At 40.5% G+C, this 17,669-nt stretch overlaps 2 protein-coding genes across 7 annotated transcripts; both read left to right on the top strand.

Annotated features, from left to right (window-relative positions):
• Positions 1-911: 911 nt before the first annotated feature.
• il21r.1 (interleukin 21 receptor, tandem duplicate 1) lies at positions 912-11,575 on the top strand. Of its 5 annotated transcripts, none has more exons than XM_086217849.1 (12): positions 912-1,224; positions 1,303-1,368; positions 3,117-3,262; positions 4,423-4,642; positions 4,860-4,978; positions 5,127-5,238; positions 5,683-5,870; positions 6,286-6,419; positions 6,539-6,719; positions 6,932-7,013; positions 7,917-8,010; positions 9,858-11,575. In XM_086217849.1, the coding sequence occupies exons 5-12, from the start codon at positions 4,918-4,920 to the stop codon at positions 10,569-10,571; spliced, it is 1,566 nt and encodes a 521-aa protein (XP_086073975.1). In that variant the 5' UTR covers positions 912-1,224; positions 1,303-1,368; positions 3,117-3,262; positions 4,423-4,642; positions 4,860-4,917; the 3' UTR covers positions 10,572-11,575. The 5 variants fall into 5 exon arrangements, with proteins under 5 accessions (XP_086073975.1, XP_086073972.1, XP_086073974.1 ...); XM_086217846.1 differs by having other exon boundaries at positions 5,109-5,238; positions 9,858-11,574; XM_086217848.1 differs by having other exon boundaries at positions 3,159-3,262; positions 5,109-5,238; positions 9,858-11,574.
• A 692-nt stretch (positions 11,576-12,267) lies between these two features.
• On the top strand, positions 12,268-17,511 carry il21r.2 (interleukin 21 receptor, tandem duplicate 2). Of its 2 annotated transcripts, none has more exons than XM_086217078.1 (9): positions 12,268-12,380; positions 12,630-12,725; positions 14,434-14,551; positions 14,669-14,841; positions 15,476-15,633; positions 15,731-15,908; positions 16,062-16,158; positions 16,285-16,422; positions 16,624-17,511. In XM_086217078.1, exons 1-8 carry the CDS (start codon positions 12,293-12,295, stop codon positions 16,379-16,381), a joined length of 1,005 nt encoding a protein of 334 aa, XP_086073204.1. In that variant the 5' UTR covers positions 12,268-12,292; the 3' UTR covers positions 16,382-16,422; positions 16,624-17,511. The 2 variants fall into 2 exon arrangements, with proteins under 2 accessions (XP_086073204.1, XP_086073203.1); XM_086217077.1 differs by having other exon boundaries at positions 16,285-16,369.
• Positions 17,512-17,669: the final 158 nt, after the last annotated feature.

The raw sequence follows: 17,669 nt of genomic DNA on the forward strand, positions 1-17,669 counted from the left end.
TAAACTGCACCACCACCCTTGCTACCCCCCACAGTAAAGACACCTCCACCACTTTGCCTCAGTGTGCGGGTCACTTCACAGAACAACTTGACGAGAGCCTGCAGCCCTCCAGAGGGATAAAACCCCCTTCTGAACCTGAGGAGAGCTGTTTCAGCCACCTCTACTGAAAAGAGCAAGACCCTCCCACCCCCCGACTCCCCCTGCCCCCAGGAACACCCTCGGAGAAATGAAGGGAACTTGCAAAAGGTCACACAGAAACACGTTGTAACCTTTTTTTACTCTCTTTATGATTTGTGTTATTTTCTGTCCAGCTGACATGCAGGTGTCAGAATGTGGATTAGTGGCATAACTTCTGCAGTACTATTGCTGCTCTCATTTTTCACATTTCTAGTTTTCTTATCTTGTTATCCGAAAAATCAATGAAATTGATATCTGTTAAAAATAGTAATATAATATATATAACATATAGATAGATAGTTAGATAGATAACTAGATAGAGATATAAATATCTGTGTGTGTGTGTGTGTGTGTGTGTGTGTGTGTGTGTGTGTGTGTGTGTGTGTGTGTGTTGGCCCTGCGATGGACTACAGCCCCCTGCGACCCTTAACAGGATGAGAGGTAGAAAGCAGTGTGTGTACATATATATGTATACACACACACACACACACACACACATATATGTGTGTGTATATATATATATATATATATATATATATATATATATATATATACACACACACTCCCAAAATTGTGTGTGAAGTCTCATATTGGATTTATCTAATAAATGTGAGATTAAGACACAATGGGCACAAAATAGACCTGAGATAGGTGTTGCACCGTTATCATTTTACCACACCGTGGCGCTGTCATTTTTACAACGCCTCAAAACAAGAACATTAGCACGAAGAAGACCGGGCTGGTCTGTAGTTTCTAAATGGCAATTTAGTTTGATTTGTCCGATGTCAAAATCGTCACACACGTGAAAAAGGCTCTAATTAGCGCCTGTTGACATTCTGCACGTTTTTTTTTTTTTAAACGAGATTAAACCTTCGCAGTTCGCGTTAGCTGCTAGCTGCTAGCAAACAGAACTTTAAACGGGCGAGCGTTTGTTAGCTGCCAGTTAAAGACGACTAACAGCTGTAAACGGTGGGGGAGGCGGCGATAATCCAGAATGAGCTCAGTCAGTGGAAGTCCATGATTATCAGCGGTCGAGAAGGACATGGAGTTGAGTATTACTACTAATATAATTATTGTTATTATTATCATCTCAGTTAGAATTATAGAGACTGACTTTACTTTCAGGCTTGTTCATCTAATTCAGAGGAGGACATGATGTGAAAACGAAACAAGCAACACTGGAGTTCCCCAGTGAGTACATTCCGGGATAATATTATTCTACACTGTATATTCCCTTTTAATAAGATCAGCTCTGTGTGTGTGTGTCATTTGGGGTAATTGTCCTTTGAACATTCTCTTGATAATTGCTTAAAAATTTTTTTTTAAAAAAAACAAGAGTTGAAATAAAATCTTACAAGGGGGAATGCCACAAAACGTGAAAATAAAGATAATTTAATGTAGGCTTATTGTTATTAATTTAAGTTTCCTAAATGATGTTTTCTGCAAACTGGAAATTGTTCTGTTAAATCCTCACCTCCATATGGGGCTGGGAGATTTGGAGAAAATGTATTATCACGACATTGATAAGCCCTTTTATATATCATTATAATGTTTGCTATAGTATGGTTAAACCTGTTGATTCTTATTGTGATACTTTGTATTCCATGTATTTAATGTATTATTTGAATTTTAATGTCTGTACGGTGACCTTGGGTGACTGGAAAGGTGCCTTTAAATAAAATATTATTATTATTATTATTATTATTATTATTATTATTATTATTTTGGAAAATCATGCCAGATAATCCATTGTAAGTGCTGGTCACTGAAATAATAGGTGTGATACAGTCAATTGAAACTTAAATTTTCACTTTACATATTTACATTTACATTTAAGAAATCATTTTGTGAGACATCTGAGTCAGTATTTAATTTGTAGCACTGACTTAGACAGCAAAGTGAGGTAAAAATGCATGGTATGATATATATATGTAATTTATTTTCATAGTGTACAGTTCCAAAAAATTACATAAATATCCTGCCTGGGATGAGGCAGAAAACCCAGTGGACTTATTTAAAGCCTCCTTTTAGATGAAATGTAGCATTTCACCCTGACATCCACTGAAGGAGAAGGTTTTATTTAGCCTAGACCTTCTTCCTGTTGCATGAAGTCACTTGACTAATGGAGAACGATCACGTGTCTGTCTGGAGACAGAAATGCCTGCATCATTATTTTAGTTCATGTACCTCAATACCTGACACGATGGAACATTTAGGATTATCAAGGCAAAAAAAAAAGGCCCTTCACATGGAGAAACACCACTCAAAGTGAGGTCTGAGAAACTTCCCACCTCAGAGTTAAACCTCTTATACAGGGACCTCTAGTGGCCGTGAAGTGAGCCTGCAAGACACGCAACCCATTTGAAATCTCCCGAGTGTTTTAGACTCTAAACTGCACCTGAGCTTCTATGCATCCTCCTTGTTGTCAGTCACAAGTGGGTTTGTATAATAAATTCAAACATTATTAAAACTTTTCCTTGCAAATCACACGAGATGCAAGTTTTATGACAGAGTCCCAACACACCAATGCGAAGAGAGCGTTACAGAGATGTTTCATCCTTCTTATCCAACCCTGCAAATATGAGCCAACGTGCTTGTTTGGTACAGACTGCAGCAGAACTGGCATCGTGCTCATTTCTTTATCAGTGAAAATTAAATGAAAGTGTTGCCATGTACACTAAAAATCATGTGACATTTCTGTCAGAACAGCAATGTCTGTTTAAAAAGATACTCCCTGTGATAACTGTATATTTGCTTTGTTTAAATGTTAATTTCACTCTTACCGAAGAAACGTGTCCTCACATTTGTGTTTGTCCTGGGGACAGACAAAGACTCCTGTGATTTAGGTTGTTCGCATTTCAGTGCAATTTCCATTTGTGAATCAGTTTTTTTTTTCTTTTTACATGTATGAATATTTTTGTCAACCCATTTGGCGTTAGAGATGCAAAACCAAACCTAAGGAATTCAACCATTAAATACAGAAGTGCAGGTTCCGTTTGCTGATGGAAACGTCGATCACAGAAGTCATGACCACGATCGGCTTGTCAGCTCTGCCCTTCCTCAGAAAGCACAAACATGAATACAGGTATTAGCATAGAGTTGCACATAAATGATAGTAAAACACAGTGGTGAAAATGTTCTGCGTTCATTCCATGAGTTCATTTCATCTGAGTTTGAGTGTCTGTGCATTTTATGGTTATTTGCTGTGTGTGTTTTTTTTTCTCTTTAATGTTCCAAATGAACTGAAACCAAAAACAGCGACACAGTTGAGCCATGGGCTCGCTCGACCATGCACCACTAATCAAGTATTTCATGACGGTTTAGGTTTCCTTGGCCTAGTAATGATTGCACGAGACTGTAGTCTGTCTTCAACCATTCACACTCACAGCCACACCTACGGTCAATTTAGAGTATCAAGGAAGCTGGAGTACCAGAGAGAACCCACGCAGGAACAGGGAGAACATGCAGACTCCACACAGAAAGATCCTGTGCTCCATGGGGCTCAAACCCAGAACCTTCTTGCTGTGAGGCCACAGTGCTGACCACCGCACCACCGTGCCGCCCTGCAAAAAAAATACCTGAAGGAATTCTGATATCATTTTATGTTTCCTATCTGGAACATTTAGCCTGCGTACAGTAAGATTTATCTGTTCTCATGGAGAAATCTTCCAGCAGGATCGACGGCAGGAACATTTTTCATTGTTTTGCCGTGCACAATAATCCCGGTACACTAAAGTGGCTAAACTGTTCCTTCCTAAGATCAAAGTCACGGACTGAATTAACATTTACAAGCAAGCGAGGGGCTGTACAGAGGCAGCATGACTCATTTAGCTTCAATCATGAGACGCTCGGCTACAGACGTGAAACCCCTGATAATCTGCCTCACACAGGAGGATGATGAGGGTCTTTTGAAAAGTAAACAACACAGGTGTCAGTTCATTGGATCATTTCAGTACTGAAACATGGGGGTTGTGTTCCTAGTAAATAGACCAAAATATTTGAACTTGTAGGGATAGTTTACTGCTAAATGGAATTTAAACAACGTGTCTTAATAGAATTTCCTCCAGGTGTAATGTTTGAAATGTATTTTTTTTTAGTTTATTTAGAAAAGGACAGTGTTTAATTTAAGATTAATTATTCGCAGGGAATAAAAAGTTGTGTGCACCAGATATAGAAGACATCTACATTCCATCTGCAGTCGTGTGTCTACCTTCATTTAATGACTTGTTTCTTTCCTCTGGTTAGCTGTTACGTATTCTTAGCATCGGCGTGGATGTGGTGGGAAGGCACCGCACAGACACCGCTCAAAGGGTCTGAAACCACATCCTCCAACATGCTACTGATGTGTCAACGCCTGCGCTGATGCGAAGGCTGAACATTGTTCCACCAAACATTTTCTCATACACATCAGAGCTTCGTCGCCTCTGTTGATTAATTCAGTGGCAGAATTTTTTAATTGGAGAAGGTAAGATTCTTCACTTTACAATTCACATCAAGTTTGTGCTGATGTATTGAACTGTTTGTGCCACTCGTTGGATTGCTATAGATTTTTTGATTTTGTTATTTGATTCAAGGCTTTGCCTCAGAATAAGTCACACATTTGCTTTTCTGTTAGAGTGAAATACACTTTTAAATTTCATTTTCAAGACAGATTCATACTGATTGTGTTGTTGTATTTCTAGTTTCAGCTGCTGTGGCTCCTATTTTCCCCCCAGCAGCTGAGACCTGTGGGTCGTCCCCATGGCTCATACACCCGTCTCCCTGGTTTTGCTCTGGAACCTAAATTTATTTATTCATGCCGGTAAGTCATCTCCTCATCAACTTGTATGAATTGAAATGAAATTTTTGGTGATAATTTCATTTATAAACTTAAATATTTTAGAAGAGCATTTTTTTTACTCTTGTAATCTTTATTTTGATGTGTTTTGAAGCTTTATTTTCCGCTGTAGTGGCATCCTCTTGCAACGTCACCTGTTCGACGGACTACAAAGTTTTGCTGAACTGCTCCTGTCCTCTGGACTCGGCTCCGACACCGCCTGTCCTTCTTACAGTCAACTGCAGGTACGGGTCGCCCTCCGCAAGGCTGTTCATTGTTATTATCTGAGTATATTATAAAGTTACGTGGCTTTGTTGTAGCACTGTTACTTTAATTCAGATGAAAGTGAAGCTGAGCTGTTAAGTTATTTGATCATGAAGCTAAAAATGCTGGGGTGACGTCTTGGGCTGATATATTTAATACCGATCAGTTGATTTCAGATCCTTGTCAGGACATTTAAGCACCTGTATGCAGGTGGAGAGGCTCTTGTTCTAAACTGAAAGAAACTTGAAGTCTCCGTCTGTGTGGAATCAGAAAAGGTTAGCTTGAACTAGCGAGACTTCCGTACATCCGCATTGCATCATTTCTGCACTGAAACATCTCACAGCAACTGCAACATCCGCTGCTGAGGTGTTGACCGATGTCATCAGGAATTATTGATTGTAACATCGACTCTGTTTTTGCTTTAGTGATGGGGAACTTGACGTGAGCGACAGCTGTCAAGTCAATCCTCCTCAGTCCTGGTGCGCCATGTATCCGGAGAAGCTGGATGATGTTGCTGTCATCGGGACCATGTGTACTGCTACAGTTAGTCATCAACGTGATGGAGTCATAACCAAAGCGAGTGAGTCATCCAGCTGGGCCCTGAGTGATGTGGGTAAGTTGAACTGAGGACATCATTTTGACTGATCAGATCCTCGTGTACAGGAATACAACTTCAAGTCGGGGAGAACTTATCTATACAGAGATGATTGGATCAGCTTCATGATAAAAGTATAATGAAGCAAAAAAAAAAAAGGTGATTTTTTTTCTTGAATTTAGCACGTGACACTGTATCAACACCATGCTTATGGTTCTCTTAGAGATGAAACCTCCAGCTATGTCTTACATTTTCCTCACATGTTGAGCCTTCCTCTGCTCATGTGTCTCACACCTCTTAAAGCACATCCATCAAGTTTCAAGACAAAGTTTTACAATTTTTAAAAAAAAGTTTTAGAACCATCACTTCTGGTGGAACACCTTATTAAATTCTGAATGTTTCCCTGCCCCCTGTTGGGTCTTTCCTTTGACAGTAAAACCTCTGCCACCTTTTGATGTTCATGTGATGAACATCGATGGCTTCTACAACATTACATGGGACAGCAACAACCAACGACACTGCCTCACCTACAGGGTGCGCATAAGAGACAGCAAAGACCTGTCAAAGGTAACGTGGACAAGAAACACGTGAAAATGAAGATTTGATCTCCGGTGCTGCTGCGGAACATCGTTGTGTTTCTTACTGACATCTCCTGTGCAAAATGGTTTCTGCCTCCTTCCCTGCAGGATCCAGCCCACGTCCTTGAAGTGGATCAAAATTATATCCTGTTAGACCACAAGAAACTGCCACCACACCAAAACTATATGGTAGATATTCAAGCCAAGATGTGTCCACATTTTTTTTACCTGGGTCCGTGGAGCGAGTGGAGTTCTGCTGCAGAGATGAAGACCTCTTCAGAGATCAGAGGTAGTAGAGAACTATACCCTCCGACCTGGAACCAGGATATCACTTCAACCTTTTTGCAGGCTAAATAAGTCTGTTTTTATTATTTACCCTTTCATAAAAATATGTTTCACTGCATTTCTTTATACTTGACTAATTGAAGTTAGAAGTTTGCTTATCTTGAGTTTTGCTCATTTTTTCATTTCATGTAATTCGCATTTCTGTGTCCTACGCAGAATTTAATAGATGCTGGTTGTACGTCCCCCTGTCCATCTTTCTTGTCCTCAGTCTCCTGGTGCTGGGTTATTCACAAAAATTGTGAGTATTCTCATGGCTGCAGTGTATTTCATCTTCTTTTCAAGTGAGAGATTTTTGCTCTTATAAAGCCTGCGTGGTTCCAGAGATATTTGGTCTCTGTTGCTGTTTTAGGCTTCCAGCTGTATACAGAACTAGAATAACTTGTCCAAATCAATTGAACATTACATGTACCACATTTCTATGTTTACAGGACAAAGACTGTTTCTACTTGAAAATGTTTACCAGAGGACCTCATTTGTCTCTTGAGACCTGTGGTCCTAAACTCGCTTTTTGAGTAACTTGTGATGAACATGTTTGGACTGAAGAATCAAATAATCACACATAAATTAAACAGCATCCCTGGTCATCACACAAAACGAAGTAGAGTGACAGCAAATTAAGACTGAAGGTCGCAAACGCTGCCTTCCAGTAAGTGATTAGCAAAACTTGACACTGTTTCAGCACACGCTTTTCCTGCCATCGCCTCCCACATGTAGAGAAACCACTGGTGTGCTGTACATGCAGTAACATGTTGCACTGAACTGGCTAGCAAAAATAGGAAGTCACGCAGAATATCAGAACACTTCTCAATTAAGCCTCTTAAATGAATACAAACAAATTTGGGCAAAAGCATGATTCGTTTTGTGGAAGTAATCTTTGCATAATGGTAGCCTAAGCCATGAATGTTGGTTTTAACCCCCATGTATCAATGAAACCATCTACTGACTTATGACTTCATATTTAATGACTTCAACTTTAATGACTTGTGCTTATGGTAATAATTCACCTCAAATCCATTTTGGGCTTTCAGCATTGCTGGTTAACACAAAGCAGAACTGAAGAGCTTAAAGGAAAGTGCTCCTGTATCTGAAGAACCTGCATTGTTTCTAAGTCTCCCTTTCTATTCTTGTCAACTTTTTTCAGCTTTTGGCAGAAAAAGCTCCATCTGTATACTTATGTTTCCAAGCCAGAGGAGTTTTTCAAGCCCCTCTACCAAAACCACAAAGGGAACTTTAAGGTAAGAGAAAGTGCAAGTAAATTCAGGATCTGGGTGTATTTCCAAATGACGACCAGCAGGTGTTGCAGAAGAGGGGACTTTTAGTACATCTGGACCTGTTTGCTGGGAATTTCCCCTGAATTCATGTGTGAGGGCCTTCATCAAGTGTGATTCAGTGTGCAGGGGCTTCAAGAGACTTTTCATTTTCATCTATGTATCATGCTGTGGGCAGATGTTTGTGTATGACAGCCATGTCATGTTCCCCTTCAGTGGAAAATACCCCTGGAATGCCCAATTCAGCTCTTTCATGTGTTCAAAACAGCATGTTTGTGAGACGTGTGTGGTTGAAATCCTTAACCTTTTCCATCATAGGTTTTAAATTCTTTTTTAATTTCTTAACATTCAGAGATAAAGATGAAAACAAATATACCCCAGCTTCTTTATGATTGCTAACCATATTTCAGCGCTAGTCTGCTGAGGAAAACCCATCCAAAAGAAAAATACACAGAGTCTGAGAGATTTTGCCTCAAATTACCATTTTAATTTTTATAGAATGGAACAGTTCAAAAGTCAGAATGAAAAGACGTGTACTTGGCATGAGTGTCTTTTCCAAGTTGAGTCGTGCTCTTGTGCTGCGCACTAGAGGTTATCACTATCATGTCATGTTGTCAGTAATATACAGAGCATGTTGTGGTATTATAATAACTTTATAACTTTAAAAGTACACAATCGTCTGGATGTATTTGACATCATGGCTCTGTGAAAGACGTAATAAGTCCCCGTAGTTTGGCAAACATGTCCACTTAAGATTCCCAAGAGACGCAAAATCTGCTAAAACACCATAGGTCTCGCCAATAACGTCTTTAACCAACAAACTGAATCTGTGTCTGCTTACGAAGATCAGTCAGCAGAGGGAGCCGAAAGCACAAGAGGGGAAGCACTGATCAGTTCCTCAGGCCGCTGCTGTTTGCAGTGCTGCACAACGAACTTAGGGCATTTGCACTAATCTCACACCTTCTGATATGTGTCACTTTATCAGCAAGTCAGCATGCAAACTGTTAAAAAGATAATAATATGTAAAGTCTTTATGCAACTGAAATAACTAAAGATGGACAAATGGCTCAGATGCCGTTATTTTCCTCTCAAAAGAAGCATCTGGATTTTCACGAAATCTGAGTCGGTGTTTCGTACTAAATTCTTCATGACGCCACTGCAGCTCTTTGGTTTCCCACCAATCTTCCACCAGCTCTTTCAGACATCGTTGTTCTAGTTAGACTGAGCTGTCGTTCTCTCGAGGTACGGACATGCCAACTATCTCCGATCAGAGTGCAGATCTCATAGATGTTGATGAGGTCACTCCCCCAGGATGTGGTGGCCTCTGCATGACGACGATGACTTGTGCTTATCTGGGCATCACCACCTTGCTTATGGTTATGACTGTCTGCAAAAAATGCTGCATAACACTTGCAGATAATCAACAACAAATTTTTTTTAAAAAATGCAGTTTTCCCCAAATATCTTGATGAACTCAAAGACATACCTTGCAGCTTCTTCGTGTACTACTGATACTCCGGTTAGTCAGTAGCCTTGAAGACTCTGAAAGGCCTCAAAAATCGTGCTTGGATATGCCTTAAATGTCTCTCTGTCACTATGTCAATATTTTCAGTTAGAAACGTTTAGTTCTACCTGAAAAGAATATACAAAAAAAAATAAACCTCCAGAAACTCATATTCACTTCAGGCACCTCGTATCCTATCATCTTCTTCCTGACACATTTCTCATGTCTTCTTTCTGTACACAAGTTGCTGCGCTGTACCACAACTTACTTTAATTAGTACTTTGATTCCCTTCCATCTGCTCTGTTGCAGGAGTGGGTGAAGCCTGTCTTCAAAGAGTATGATTACTTCAGGAACAACACACATGCCGAGATGTTAAGTGAGAGGCAGCATGGTGTCCTGGATTTGAACAACAGGAGTCAAATCTACAGCGGGGGCAGTGAGATGAAGGAAGGTCGTTGTCTCCTCCATGTCCTGCAACCTGACAGCATTCCGTCACTGCTCTTCGGGAATGGGAGCAGTTCGGAGGGTACCATCCATTCCACCGGACACATATCCATCCATACTGTAACTCTGTATGGAGATGTACAGTTTGAGGAGGACATCGTGGCACAGAGCTCTATAAACACCATCCGAAATTTCCAGGATGGAGAAGGCTTGGGTTCATACAACAGTGAGGCTGCAGGTTATGATTTAAAGGAGCCTCAGGTGTCCGTGATGGTAGCGCAACTTGACAACCACATTGAAGATCCTGGTGCTCAGTTCAATGAACCAGAGAGGGTTTCACTGGACTCCTTTGCCTCAAATGACCATTCAGAAGACGGCTACCCTCAGGTGGACTTGGACACCATTGATAGTGGTTTTGGAGAGTGCAGCAGCCCTGGAGTTTCAGATCCAGCAGGACACAGAAACAATGATTTATTTCAGGAGCACAAAAACTCGAACTATGTTAAGCAGTGGATGATCGATAGCTCCATTCCAGAAGACTTGAGCAAGGCAGAAAACATGGACATTAGAGATGAATGAAACACTGTGACCCTCACAACTATGGGACACGTAAAAAAAAAACAAAAACAAAAAAACTATTGCTCTTCTTTCCAGAACAGATTTTGTATCTAGTCCTTTCGTTCTTCTTACATGCTTTGAATTGTACTTTGTACCGAAAATGAAGTCTGATGTCTGTTTTCAAAGTTTCTGCTTTAGCTTTTAAATTTCATGGCTCTTTAAAGTGTGCAGTTTATAATTAGACAACTATTAACTGATAGTATGAGGGGAAAAAAATAAGAATTTAATTCTCTTATCAATTTACAGATTTTTAAATCGTCATTCAGAAAGTTGTATGTTTGCTATGTAAATGTAACCATTTGCTTTGTATGCGCGTGTGTTTAATTTCGTGGTTCTGAGGCACTGCAGACTCCAGGATGTGATAACAGCGTTGTTTTGGAAGATGTATTTGTTCTAATTTGCTTGTTAGCTGTAGTATCAGCACGCACGCGGCCTTATCAAGATCTCGTTGTCTGATAATGATTGCTTTCCTTACATGTTCATACGTTGTTGACAGGAAGTACTGTAACCATCCTGTTCTTTGCAGTGTCAGTAAAAAGTTTAAACTTGGGCCAAACGTTATCTTTGATAGACTGATTATTTCTCTGGCTTGACCTCATTCCTGTGAAGGAGGAAGAGGAACCTGCTCTGAAGGCTTTTACGAGTTGTTCTGCTGTTAGACCTGGAGAAGAGAACGTTTGCTCTCTCAGTGTGCAACCCGCAGTGCTGTATTCTACTGGGGAAACACTCGCAGAAGTAAAGTAAATGCTCTGTGTTTAGGCATCTGCAGCTGTGTAATGTATTTCACAGATTCTGGGTATACGTTTTTACTCGTTCCCTGTAACAAAGAGGTAATTTTTCAGAAGCATTTGGTTGTCTGCCAGCAGGATTGCAAAAACAAAATATTATGAAGCCAATTTTCACCAAACTTGATGGAGCATCGTGGAATCGGCCCAAGGGAGAACTCATTAAATTTCAAAGCCGATTAGTCACAGCGGCACCGTAAATAAATACATAACATCAATACATAAATGTTTATTATGTTGGTGCTACATCATCGTGTTTGCAGGAGTAGCACAGTGTTTTCTAGTACCACCAGTGGATACACAAAGGGATATTTTCACCACAGCGCACGCAGTAACCTGCTCTGAAATCCAAACGTTATCATTTTCACCAGCCTCTTACTCCACTCCAGTGTGTGTGTGTGTGTGTGTGTGTGTGTGTGTGTGTGTGTGTGTGTGTGTGTGTAGGTCTTCTTATTGCTACTTTGATTAGGACCTGAACACCCAAGTACCAGGAGCTGAAGGTCCACCATGGCAGAGGTATCAACTCACTGAGTGCTTTGTTGCTTTACATGTGCATATTTTGCATATTTGTCTGCCTGTGGTCCCTAAAGACCCAAATGAATGTGAGCCAGAACACCAAAGGAGGACTATCTTTTAATAGAATAATCATTTATGAAAGCCTAAAAAAGGGCTTTTATCTTCTCGCTAAGTGACTCCAACATAAATGAAAACATGGGATTCCAAGAGGACTCAGTCTAAGTAGTATTGCCCTCAAGGAAAAGGTCTTATTTCTAAATCCCATTTACGACTCAAATTAAGCCTAGAACACCTGCTTTTATTGTTGGCTCTGCAAACACAAGCAAGGACCAAAAGCTCAATGAAAAAAATGTCATGTAAAAAGAAGGTTGACTTCCTGTGATGCAAGCAGTGATAAATTCTACCTCAGTTTCCTCAGTGCCATCTGTCATCTACGATCAGACAGCGAGAGCAGGCGGGCAGCTCAAAGGTAATACCATACCTCCTTATGTTATACGACTGAATCAAACATTTGACAATTCTTGCCTTTTTAGTCTAATTTTGAGGTTTATTCATGTATTATCAAATTCATTTTACAGACTTATTTTACTATGTGTTGAATTCGTGTGAATGTGGGTATAAACTGGAATGATAAATGTATTTTACAAAAAAAAAAAAAGAAAGAATGAGACAAACAAAAAGCAGGCTATGAGAAGAAATTTTGTATTGATTTCCACAGCGTGGATGTCACACACTCTTGGTGACATGAAGACTCCGCAGCTCCTGTTTGTTTGTTGCTGCTTCCACATCCTCGTGGTGACGCGCTGCGCCAGAGGTACGGCTCACTGATGTTTCCCTCCGAGCTGCCGTATTTCCAAGGAACGTTTCAATAAGCCCACTTGTATTTCATCTTCTTTATTCATGTGGTCAAATTCTACCCTCTGCATGACTAATACCACTGCACTTAGTCATAACTGGAATTTGCCTGTCAAAGTAGAAAGTTCAATGGAAATCTCAGAACTGTCGAGTAGGAGGGTAACTCAACCGATTACACCGGCCTGCGTTTAAAAACTTTTTGAAAAAGGTCAAAGGTTTTTCACCTGATTTGTGTATATTTTGGTGCGCTGAATCCAAAACGAACACCCATTTTCTTTGATCAGGGCAAGTTTTTGAGATATGATAAGTGCACATTTTGACCCTCAGGTAGTACTAATTCAAGAAAAACAAGGCTTTAGCCGGCCCCATCTTGGTTGGTTGTCGCTTAAGTCAGTAATTACAAACTTTCGTGGAAACAATGGGAGTGCAGAATACGAGAAAGAAGTTGACGAACTCTTGAAGAACTTTCAAAAATTGGGGGCTCGCATGTCAGTCAAAATGCACCTTCTAGGGTCTCACTTGGACTATTTCCCTCAAAACTGCGGAGACTTCAGTGAGGAACAGGGAGAGCGCCTCCACCAGGACATTCGTGTCATGGTGGAACGCAACCAAGGCCGGTGGGATGTGAATTTTCTTGCCGACTACTGTTGGTGTTGAAAACGGGACGTGGTGGCTACTCAGCACAGGAGAAAGTCACTCAAAAGGCCCTTCGTCCATGATTAGCTTTTAGGTTATGTATCGTCATTATTTTCTGAAGTTCGTTAGATGAAATGCTTGCTTTTTGTGAAGCACATTATCCAGAATAAAAGGTAGGAAATAGTAATAAAGGGAGTTAATAACAATTACTTTACAACCCCATATCTCAAAAACTTGACCTGATTGGACAAAATGAGCATGATTTTTGGATTCTGCAGAGCAAACTACCCGAGGATCACCGATCACATGCTTGACCTTTTTTTCTTGGCAGGCCAGAGTTATCTGTGACATCTCGGGAGGATTCCAGGTGCCCCGCTGGGCTGATTCTATAATACAACCTGACATTTCTTCTTTCACGCCTCATCTTTGATGTGCTTTCCAGAAAAAGACCAGAAAAAAAAAAACGCTTGATGTATTTGTCCCTTTGTCATAGTTCATATGGCGGTGAGATGGTAACATTTTCACAAACCAGACATTTGCCATCCAAGTTCAAAATGGCAAAATAAATCCGAAAGGGGGTTCAGTTTTGAAGCGTTTCACAGACAGCTCTCTTACAGGTTTAAATTCATGCACTAAAAACCAGGTTTTAAACCTCACTATTGTTATTACTTGTGATTTTTTTTTTTTTTTTTAAATTTGAGTCATCAGGATGGCTCATGAGTCGATTTCATAGAAGTTTGTACGCACAAAGTTTATGTGGGGTGAGTTTAAACGTACCCTCCTGGTCCGGCTCCTCCTGCATCATGAGTGTAAGACAGAGCGCTGTCACAGCTGCGGGTGCTGCTGCGCTCCATTGTAACTCATTTTGTAGGGAAATGATAGCAACAGTTTCACATCTGGGGTTTGTTTGTTTTGTGGTCTTTCCTTATCTTTGTTATCGTGAGGTGAGGTAGGCGCCGCTCTGCGTGTACATTTACATTTACATGTCTCACTGTGCTGGACACTGTCCCCCTGTGTTTCCACTCTTGTAGTAGATGGACATTTATGTGTGAGCTCCTACAGGAACACAATCACTTGTGTCTTCAACATCTCTGGCGATGCTGTGGATGAGAGCAACAACAGCTACAAGCTGCAATTCCTTGATTTGTGGTAATTGCACTTCTACCTGAATGATGTGAATACACGTCCTCTTTTTTTTTTTTTGCCTCAGAACTTCAAATGTAATGCATGATAATAATCTGCTCTGGTTGTTTGTTCATCCTTTAGGGAGAACAAAAGTTATTTGTGTCCCGTGGTGGCGATGAATCAGAGCTACAGTTGTGTTTGCCAGGTCAAATCCGACTCTGATACCTTCATACGTGAGGATGCTTATGACATAAACCTTTGTCATGACACTGACTGTCAAAACCTAACAAGGGATTTTAAACCATCGGAGGGCAGTAAGTGTCAAAGGATGGTAACTCATTCTGATTATAGTTTCTGAGTGACATGAATGCATCGATGCATGAATTCCTACGAAACCCTGAAGTGGCCATAGAGGGATTTTGGTGGTTTTCTTTTGGGGTTTTTGGTGGCTACAGAGAGAGAAAAACAATCGTGACCTCAAGGTATATCTTGATCAAAAAGCACTTTTTAAATAGTTATATCTCATAGCCAGTAATTAATTAAAACGAGGTAGCAACTTTATATTGTGGTCACAAGTTAATTAAAAAGAGGGAATAGAATCACAGCCTCAAAATTTCTAAACTGTGGGAATAAGTCATATCTTCAGGACCAGAAAAAAACAAAACAAACCCCCCCCCCCCCCCCCCCAAGATTAAAGTAACAAGGTATACCTTGTAGCCATAAATGAATTACATTGAGGGAACAAGATACATCTTGTGACCTCGAAATAATGAAACTACGGGCACGAGTTACATCTCGTGGCCTCAAAATGATCATAAAAATCTCATCACATTAAAATAAAGAAACTCAGTCGATGGCCACTCCAGGGCTCTGTGCTTTCATGTATATAATGTGCTTTATTCTGAGATCCAAATGTATGAATATAATTGGATGAATGTGTGTGACCAGTTCAGCTGACGCCCCCACACGACATTGAAGTCCAACTAACGTCTGGGAATTACAACATCTCTTGGAAAAGCGGGTACGAGGGACACATGTTCCTCCAAGAAGCCCTCGACTACGAACTCGTGCTTCATCGCACTGCGTCTCAAATTAACAGAGACAAAGTGAGCTTGAACATGTATCCGTTGTCCATTTGTTGTTTGGTTTTGCGATCAAACAGTAACTGTTTCTTCGATTGTTCTTATTCTTTTTTTTTATCAGATTTTTTCTCCAACTTCGGAAGAGAAATCAAGGAAATCGATATTGATTCAAAGATCCCAGCTTAAAGCCGATGCTGCATACTGCTTTCAAGTGAGATCCAAACCTGGTGTAAGTGATTACACTGCAACTTGGAGTGAATGGAGTAAGCAGACATGCTGGAAAATCAATGAACCAATGGGTAAACAGCCTCCTTACTTGAGTAGAAGAGCTTTGTCAATGTAAATGAAGACATACAGTGTGAGTCTTGTCATCAGGAGCGTTTTTGATGTCAGTCAGAGCAGATGTTGCTCTGATTCCATCTCTGAATCAAACTCTTCTCTTATTCTCTCAGAACTAAAACTGATATTAGTCACACTGACCAAGTACCTGAGCCCCCTGTGTGTGGTTGCTGGAATTCTGCTGTTTGCGTTCCAGAGTCCTACTGTGAGGTAATTCCCCATGTTTTATGGAAAGAAAGAAAAAAAAGAGAAATAGTCCCGTTCTGTTTTCTGCTCTGGATGATAACTGTGTGCCTACATTCAATCCGATCTCACTGAACATTCAATATTTGACAGAATGAAGATGAAAATGCTGTCCAACACACCGTCTCCTGCTCCTTTCTTCAAGCCTTTGTTTCAACAACACGACGGCAATCTCAAGGTTAAGTGGTGATACGATGTCCCTCCGACCCTCTGGTGCCATTTTCACTTATCGTATGGGAAACTGAAACTTTTTGTTTTTGTTGTTCAATTTATTGATTTATGGTCATGTTCAAAACATGGGAATAATTAAAATCTGTTGTGTTGTGCACATGATAATCATTGTTGCCTCTCTCTTGGACCACTCTGGGGCTCCAGGTTGTTGCAATGTGTGCCAGGGGAGGGTATCATGTTAAAATGTTCCTTGATTTACAGGAATGGCTTTCACCTGATGGAAAATGTGTACAAATACACACAACTGAGGAACTCTCAACAACCACGGCTGTGACTGTTGTACCAAAACCGATCTCAAAGGACTCAGAGGAGAACTTGCACTTCAACAGTCCTTTGGCAATGCATCTAACACTTGCTCAGAGGCAGAATCCCTATGTTGGCCTGCCCCTGTTACATGAGGCTTCCTCTTTACCTGTAGCCTGTCCAGTTGACATGTCGTACATGCAACTGCCTTGTGGCGTCTGGGGAGTCGGCACTGGAGAAGGAGAAGAGGTCTGCACTCCACCGAAAGATTTCTTTGACATCAGCCATGCCGATTCTGGCTGCAGCTGTGAGGACCTGAGCCAAAGTCCAGAGTGCAGTTTACCAAATAGTCCTGTCAATGACAATCCTCCAACATGTCACTGAAATGATTACTAATATCCTTAAAAAAAAAAAAAAACAGCAGAGGGTGTTCTTCCTCTTTTCGTATCCACAGGAAGTTGTCTAAATACCCCATTTGATGAAAGTTAAAAATCTGAATGATGCCGTCAGGTTGTTCGGAGGGAGGGAACTCTTAGGGACGGGTGGCCACAGGCCTCTTGCGTTGTCGTGCTACCTGACTGTACTGAGATAAGACTTCTTAATCAGCCACATGATGGTTTTATGTGATTTTATGATGCAAACTCTTCTTTTAAGTGAAGAACATGCAGCATACATGATAGGCTTCTGCTAGCTTGCATTCTTGGCGCATTTGCTACACTTGAGTGTGAGAAAATGAACGTGTTTGACTTTGCCATCATTTTCCCAAGGAACTGTTTTTTTTTTTTTTTTATATATAGCTGAAATTTTGTCAGGCATTGGTGTTTGCATTTAAATTTTAAATGAAGAACATTCAATAAAATGTCCGTAAAGATGCCTCTAAGTTCATGTGAGGCCACGTTGTACAGGTGACACCAGAAGACTCGTAGGGTAAAAGATGTGTTCATATTAATGTCCAGGGAGTAATAAAATATGAAAACAGCCAAAACAAAACAAAAAAAAAGAGA

Source organism: Aulostomus chinensis, chromosome 11, assembly GCF_037954235.1.
Source record: "Aulostomus chinensis isolate RoL2024-O1b breed Wild chromosome 11, RoL_Achi_v1.0, whole genome shotgun sequence".
Taxonomy (NCBI): Eukaryota; Metazoa; Chordata; class Actinopteri; order Syngnathiformes; family Aulostomidae; genus Aulostomus; species Aulostomus chinensis.

Excerpts from the sequence above, each read along its gene's own strand:
- il21r.1 (XM_086217846.1), top strand. The coding sequence starts at position 4,918 with ATGGCTCATACACCCGTCTCCCTGGTTTTGCTCTGGAACCTAAATTTA. Across the intron at positions 6,720-6,931 it reads GACCTCTTCAGAGATCAGAG|AATTTAATAGATGCTGGTTG; the intron begins GTAGTAGAGAAC and ends TGTCCTACGCAG. Across the intron at positions 7,014-7,916 it reads CTGGGTTATTCACAAAAATT|CTTTTGGCAGAAAAAGCTCC; the intron begins GTGAGTATTCTC and ends AACTTTTTTCAG.
- il21r.2 (XM_086217077.1), top strand. The coding sequence starts at position 12,293 with ATGCAAGCAGTGATAAATTCTACCTCAGTTTCCTCAGTGCCATCTGTC. Across the intron at positions 14,552-14,668 it reads CTGCAATTCCTTGATTTGTG|GGAGAACAAAAGTTATTTGT; the intron begins GTAATTGCACTT and ends TTCATCCTTTAG. Across the intron at positions 16,370-16,623 it reads AACACGACGGCAATCTCAAG|GAATGGCTTTCACCTGATGG; the intron begins GTTAAGTGGTGA and ends CTTGATTTACAG.